Source organism: Myotis davidii, unplaced genomic scaffold (assembly GCF_000327345.1).
Source record: "Myotis davidii unplaced genomic scaffold, ASM32734v1 scaffold1628, whole genome shotgun sequence".
NCBI classification, from domain to species: Eukaryota; Metazoa; Chordata; class Mammalia; order Chiroptera; family Vespertilionidae; genus Myotis; species Myotis davidii.
In genome coordinates, this window is record NW_006299023.1 from 231,340 (window position 1) to 238,666 (window position 7,327).

The 7,327-nt window shown below is 39.0% G+C and overlaps 1 protein-coding gene across 4 annotated transcripts in view; it reads right to left on the reverse strand.

Moving 5' to 3' along the window:
- Nucleotides 1–2,776: 2,776 nt before the first annotated feature.
- The window catches only part of TMEM45A (transmembrane protein 45A), a 21,596-nt gene continuing 17,045 nt past the window's right edge, over nt 2,777–7,327 (reverse strand). For 2 of the 4 annotated variants that reach the window (XM_015571051.1, XM_015571048.1), the window contains one exon: nt 6,983–7,327. This exon is cut by the window's right edge and continues 1 nt beyond it. Coding sequence is in view for 2 of the 4 variants with exons in the window: in XM_015571049.1 (XP_015426535.1) it covers nt 3,236–3,288; nt 5,573–5,640 (121 nt within the window). In the remaining 2 variants the exon portion in view is untranslated. Of the gene's footprint in view, nt 3,289–5,572; nt 5,641–6,982 lie in introns of those variants that run through there. The other 2 variants (XM_015571049.1, XM_006774597.2) reach the window with 2 other exon arrangements.

Consider the following 7,327-nt stretch of genomic DNA (forward strand, 5'->3'; position numbering starts at 1 on the left):
TAAACACAAAACAATGTTGATTTTGCACTGAATGTATAAAGAGTTTCTTTAAACACAACCAAATACAAGTAAATGAAGTGTGAAATACCCTCAAAGGTAGGGTTACAAAAAGCTTAGGAATTGAGACCTCAGATTTTTGAAAGAGTTGAGATCAAATACAAATAAAAGTAAGTGAAGGCACCCTCCCTCAACTGCTTCCTTTGTGGAGGCTTCCATAAAAGTATAATAATGGTGCTCAAATCCTGCTGATTTCAGGCAGACTAGAGGCAGAACGCCCCAGACTGTGGACTTAGAACTGAACCTCTGAGAGCTCACTGGGTTGCATCTCATTCATATTCTCTCCATGCAGAGCCTGGAGGAATGGACTTTTTTTTTTCATAAAGACTGTTGGAATGTTTGCACTTTTCAGTTTTCAATATTCTAGCCTTAATCTGGTTCATGATAATTATTCCTAGAGTTCCAGCTCAGGTCTAGATACCAGCAATGCCATTTTCAGGTAACTTCAGCTGATGGCTCACTCTTTGGTTTTCCTTTTCTCTTTCTTTGTTTTTAAATTCCAGTTGACATACAATTATTATATGTTTCAGGTGTATAAACCCATGATTAGACATTTCTATAACTTTTGAAGTGGTCACCTCAATAAACCCATCTGACACCATACACAGTTATTACAATGTTATTGGCCATGTTCCCTATGCTGTACTTTACATCACTGTGACTGTTCCATAACTACGAATTTGTACTTTTTGATCCTATCATCATTCTGGTGGCTTGCTCTTTTGAAACACAGAGTTGCCAAAGTCATACAAATTTGGCAGACTAGAAGAGACCCCTGAGATGGAGGACACACGTGGGGCAGAAGGCCATGATCTCCTGAGGACCATGACGTGTGGGCCTCTCAGATGCCAGAAATGCAGTAGGTTTTATTGCATTGTTCAAGATCAACCTTTAAGGACCCATATCAATTGTTTTCAACCATTACATTAAGAAAATAAATGTATCTGAAAACTGGTGAATAGAAAAGCTAATGTGTATAGAAGGAATACCAAAAATTATTCATTTATTCATTTATTTTGTTAATAAAAATGAACAAAAGTTATTCATTTATTTAATAATCTTTATGTCTTCAGTTCTTTCATTAACACACTCAGAACAAGAGCATATAACAGCGGTTCTCAACCTGTGGGTCACGACCCCTTTGGGGGTCAAACGACCCTTTCACAGGGGTCACCTAAGACCATTGGAAAACACATAATTACATATTGTTTTTGTGATTAATCACTATGCTTTAATTATGTTCAATGTGTAGCAATGAAAATATATCTTGCATATCAGATATTTACATTACGATTCATAACAGTAGCAAAATTACAGTTATGAAGTAGCAACGAAAATAATTTTATGGTTGGAGGTCACCACAACATGAGGAAGTGTATTAAAGGGTTGCGCCATTAGGAAGGTTGAGAGCCACTGGCATATAAGAACAGTGAGCTATAGATGATCACCCTCTATATTGTACTATGTAGACCTTCCTAAATGCTTACCTGGGGGACAAAGATAGCACACCTTTCTAATCACTTTTATAAACTAATAATTTTTTTTAATATATTTTATTGATTTTTTACAGAGAGGAAGGGAGAGAGATAGAGAGTTAGAAACATCAATGAGAGAGAGACATCGATCAGCTGCCTCCTGCACATCTCCTACTGGGGATGTGCCCGCAACCCAGGTACATGCCCTTGACCGGAATCGAACCTGGGACCTTTCAGTCCGCAGGCTGATGCTCTATCCACTGAGCCAAACCGGTTTCGGCTATAAACTAATAATTTAAGCAGAAAGAAACATTTGCTAGTTGAAAAGGAAAATTAAAAAATGACTGAATCAAATTAATCTTAAAGAAAAGGAATATGTCCGGTTCTTTGGTCTAAACAATCCACTCACTTTCCTCTTCAGTGTCACTGTGATCATACCATACTGGGCCCGCCCCCTAGATTTGTCAGTGCTTCTGAAATGCCAGGGAGCCTGCAGGATTTAACTGCCCACATTTCACCTTCAGCTGCCCACGAGGCTGCCTCTTTTCCTCCATATGTGAGTCATCTCTCAAGGATTCCTGCAGCCCTCCTTACCTTTTCCGTCATGGCAGAGATTGACATGACAGAAAAGGTAACATGACAGATTGACACGACAGAGATTGTACAAAATTAGCTATCTCCATGCTTCAGTTTTGTCTCAGAGACTCTAGATTTATAACATGTGACATTCAGAAAGAGCCCCATGATTCATCCAATTCAATTCCCTTACTTTAGAAAGAAGGACATGGTGATTGCTCTAGCCCCAGAGGCTGGTTAATGGGAGAGCCAGAATTAGAAACAAGATTTCTTGACTCTCCACTGAGGTCTACTTGGCCCACAGACTATGCAAGGGCTCTGACTTTTTACCCAGATTTTCCATAAAAGGCTATTCCTTGTCTTATCCCCTCAACTATTTCAGCAGAGGGGAGCTATGGTGGCCACACTATGCTATTGATGACTTTTCACTCTGTAGATAATATCATGACCCTCCTTTCCCAGTCTCTATGGCTTTGCAACCATATGTTCCAGGGATCAACCCTTTTATCTTTTCCCAAAGAGTGCACAACTCAGAAAGACTCTGGCTCACTTTTCCTAGAGGAGAAGTCAGGTGTTACAGAAAGACAAGTCTCATCAAAAAGGGAATTTCAGTGTCACACAGCTTTTTCTTCATGATATAAAGGTGGTGCAGTTAAATAACAAAAATAAAGATTTGAGGTATTCATTTATTTCTCATTGCAACAAGACAAACAAGTGTAATCCCATTTTTAACAAGTACAAATGGTAGCAATCCCAAGAATCTTAAGCATATGTATAAGGCAAATACTAGTAAAACAAATGTTTGTCATCTCATGGGCATCAAACTTTAGATGACCTTGGAAGAATCACTCCAGGCCCTGAATACCAAGGCTGATGTGCAAAATGAACTTATCATCTAAAGTAATTTCAAACCTAAAATAAAACATTAATATTCAAATACTTTAACAAAATTCAAAATACAACCAGTACACCAGGAATCATCCTTAGCTAAACAAAGGATCAAGAAACAAAACCATGAACAAAAACAATGCAAAAAAAAAAAAGGAAAGGAAAAGTTCATCCAAAAAGACTAGATGCCCATCAAAATCACATCTCTTCTTCTGATTCTTGTTCTCGTTCAACATTTTTCAGGAGTCCAACTTCTGAGGGGCAGGTTCTATTAAGTCGAGATTTAACCAACCTGAGAAGAATGAGAGGCATTTCACATTACGTTGTTTAAGATTAAAAACCCAGAGCAATACATACTTATAGCAAACTCCAAATTATTTATGCAAATGGGAGAGGCACCCCAAAAGAGAAAATCACTTTTATTTGGTTTTGCACATACCTGAAAATTTTATTGTTTTTAAATAATTATTTATTGTTGAAAGTATTGCATTTGTCCCCCTTTTTCCCCCATTGACCCCGCTCCAGGCTGCCCCCCCTCTCCCACCCCAGGCCCTCACCACCCCATTGTTTGTGTCCATGGGTTATACATATATGCATACAAGGTTTTTGGTTGATTACCTCCCAGATCCACCCAGTTCATCAGTTAAAAATCGTGTGGTGTTTTTATTGTTATTATTAAAGTAAGGTATAATAAGCAAACGGATGTAAGGTAGCTTCTGAATGCACAGCATGATTATTTGATTACACATCAAAAGATGCCTAATTATTCAGAACTTTTATCATTTCTGAAAGAAACATGACAATCTCTGGGTTGTAGGAAGCCTTATGAAACCAAGCTCAGCCAAGCTTTTCCAGGTCTGCACCCAGCTGTGTATAATAAGTAGGAGCCCTCTTCTGAAAGGAAGTGCATAAGGGTATCTCCTTCCCCATGTCAAATCTGGGCTGTACTGCAGCCCCTACTGGAGCCTTCAGAGAGGTGCTTTTGTGCAGGCCACAGGCTGCCCACTGCACATGGTGGTTCCAGTTAGAAGTGCACTCCAGCCTTGTTTTCATAGATTAAGAGAATCTGTAGGATTAGGGGAAACAGCAATTATAATTTTTGACATTGGAAGGTACTAAGCTTTTTAGGAACAGAAATTCAGCAGGCTCTCCCCTTCTCTGATGTATTAAGGTCTAGAAAAAGGTTGTCTCTGTGCAGGATGATTTGTAAAGACATTGCACTGTGACCATATCAATAAAACATATTTAACTTACAGAAATACATGGGAATATACAAACTTGATCAACCAAATCACCAAAATCATTCTGATTTTATGAAAAACTTCCCCAGCCTGTCTGCATCTTTACCCTGATTATCGGCCTTTCTTTTTCTTCTTGTGAAGGTCTGGCCTGCCCCTATCAATATGCATTGTCTTTACTTGTGTTCTGCATCCCACAGTGGTTGGCAAACTCATTAGTCCACAGAGCCAAATATCAACAGTACAACGATTGAAATTTCTTTTGAGAGCCAAATTTTTTAAACTTAAACTATACAGGTAGGTACATTGTTATTAACTTAATTAGGGTACTCCTAAGGCTTAGGAAGAACCACACTCAAGGGGCCAAAGAGCCGCATGTGGCTCGCGAGCCGCAGTTTGCCGACCACGGCACTAGAATATGAGGTTTATAAGAGCAGAGGCCTCATCTTACTTACTGTCCTAATCCCAACCAGAGTCTAGAACAGTGTCTGGCACATATGGTGGCTCAACACACATTTGATAAATCAATGGCCTTTGAAGCATTCTTCCAGGAATTCATATCACTCACCTAGTCATAGATAATTCATAATTCTTCAGTCAACTCCAATTCAACACTAATTCCTCCAATACATAACAACAACTGAGCAGTATTTAGTAACATCTGTTGACTCATCAAGATCCAAAGAAAACTCAAAATCACTTGTCTTGATTATTAATTGACAATTGATGCTGCTTCCAATATCCTCAACTCCTCAAGGCATTGTTCTCATGAAAGGCTAATCGTCTTAATATCTGGGACAGCATTTGTGTCATTTTAAAAAACCCACTCAGTTATTTCCACATAATACAACTTCAATGCATGCTAAATGAAATGCATTAATTAGTTAATTTATTCTCCGGTTCATTCCTGATAACTTTTGTAGAAAATAAAACAAAGACACAGCTACTTACTACAAATTAATTGCTAACACGGATCCTAGTGATTTTTCCTGTTTCCCCTTCCTCCTCTCTGGATTGTATCTGCTATTGCTTCAAGCCATGAGGATGAATATACAGATACTTGAAATAGGCTCTATCTGCACCTTGTAGCTCTAGATATTGGCACATGCAGAAATGGCCACTGGGGGCAGACTGAGGGATGGCGAAAGAAGATGAAGTGCAAATAATTACTAGTTCCTGGAATGAGGCAAATTCAGGGAAATACAGTCAAGGTGTGTCTGGGCTTTTGTTTGCATATGTTCCTCTGGATTAATATGAGGAAGAACAGAGCTGAGACTCTGGGTGTACTTCCAGAATCTATTTGGAAATCAAACTCCCAGAAGTCAAATTATCATATACCTGGAATTGTGTCATCTATATTTTGTTCTTCAAAATAGCTCACATGAATCATTGCTTGGAAAACCAACCTGAAAATGTCAGGGTCAAAAATAGAATATTAATCATGCTCTATTAACCATGATTGCTTTGTTCTGATTGAAGAAAGAACATTCTAACCTGGCTGGGCATTGTACACCCCTGGGACATGGGAGTCAACCTTGGACCTGGCAATCAGTGTTGGACCTGGGTGTCAACCTAGGAATGCAGTCCATTCTCATTCAAGAACTTCCTAATATGATGGAAAGATTAACAACCTTGTTGCCAAAAAAAAAAAAAAAAAAAGGAGTCTCACCCCAACCCCCATTGCCTACTTCCCCATGCCTGTAATTCCTACTTTCCTATGTAATCTTTGTCCTTACCAATATGAGCACCTGGCTTATAGGGGATTGGAGGGCAGATTTTTGTGGATGACCTGCTGCTCTCCTATACTGCCATCAGTATTGGAATAAACGCTCATATATGATTCAACCCTGTCTGTGCTTAATTGGCTCTAGTAGTGACAGGCAGCCCGGACTCATTGGTTGTCCAGTTTCAAAAAATGGGCAATATTTCTCAACCCATAGAGAAGGGCTTTTGAAATAGTTCTGTGCAACAGGGGTGTTTAAATATTTGACAGTTAACTCGGCTGGCATGGCTCAGTGGTTGAACGTCAACCCGTGAATCAGGAGGTTCCTAGTTCAATTCCCAGTGAAGGCACAAGCCCGGGTTGTGGGCTCAATCCCCAAGACGGGGTGTGCTGGAGGCAGCCAATTGATGTTTCTCTATCATTGATATTTCTCTCTATCCCTCTCCCTCTCTCTCTCTAAATCAATAAAAACATATTTTTAAAAATAAATATGAAATTTAGGAAAACATGCAATAGGATTTCCAAACAGATAGGTTTCTCCTGTGAGCTGTCCTGATCAAGACTGCAGGCATGGGACTGGATGAAGCAATCTTTGAACCATTTGTCTTGGGAAACTGAGAAGTACAGCTTCATTTTTCAGAGACGTGGACGGGGAGTTGTGGGGGGCGGGGAGAGCTAGGGGTTCCATAAATCCATTTTGCTGCCATGGTAATCTTTGTGCTATGTCAAACATACAGCGTCCTGAAAATCTATCACCTGTCACGGAGTCATAAACTATTCCACAGTCAAACCCTGACAATGAGACTTTCAAAGAGCCTTATGATTATAGGACTGAATTAGCCTGCCATGTGACCTCACTACAAGTCAGTACTGACTCTTCATGATATTTTTTAAGCTATTGATTAAGTTTATATCAAAATGTCAGAACATGAGTTCCCAGTCTTATATTTTCAACAAAACTGAAAAGTGTATAAAACATGATTTCCAAACAAATGAAGCCTGTATTCAAATAACTCTGAAACAGATCTATTAAAACAGATTAAGTGTTTATTGAGCATCCACTATATGTTTGACAGTGTGTCAAGAACTGTAAGAAATATGAAAAAGATATTTTCATCAAGGCAACACAATCTGTTAAAACTAACATGAGCTAAGCACAAACATCACACAAGATAGATCACAATTGTTCAAATGTTTGGTAGAGACTAAAGTGATATAAAACTCATGAAGGGGATAAGCAAGGGCGAGGATAATCACAATAGTTTTTGTAGAAGAGATCGGCATTTGATTTGATATGCAGGTAGAGGGAACTACAAGGTCAAAAGGTTAAAGGGAGGGGAGGCAGAGGTTGAAAAATAAACATGGCATTC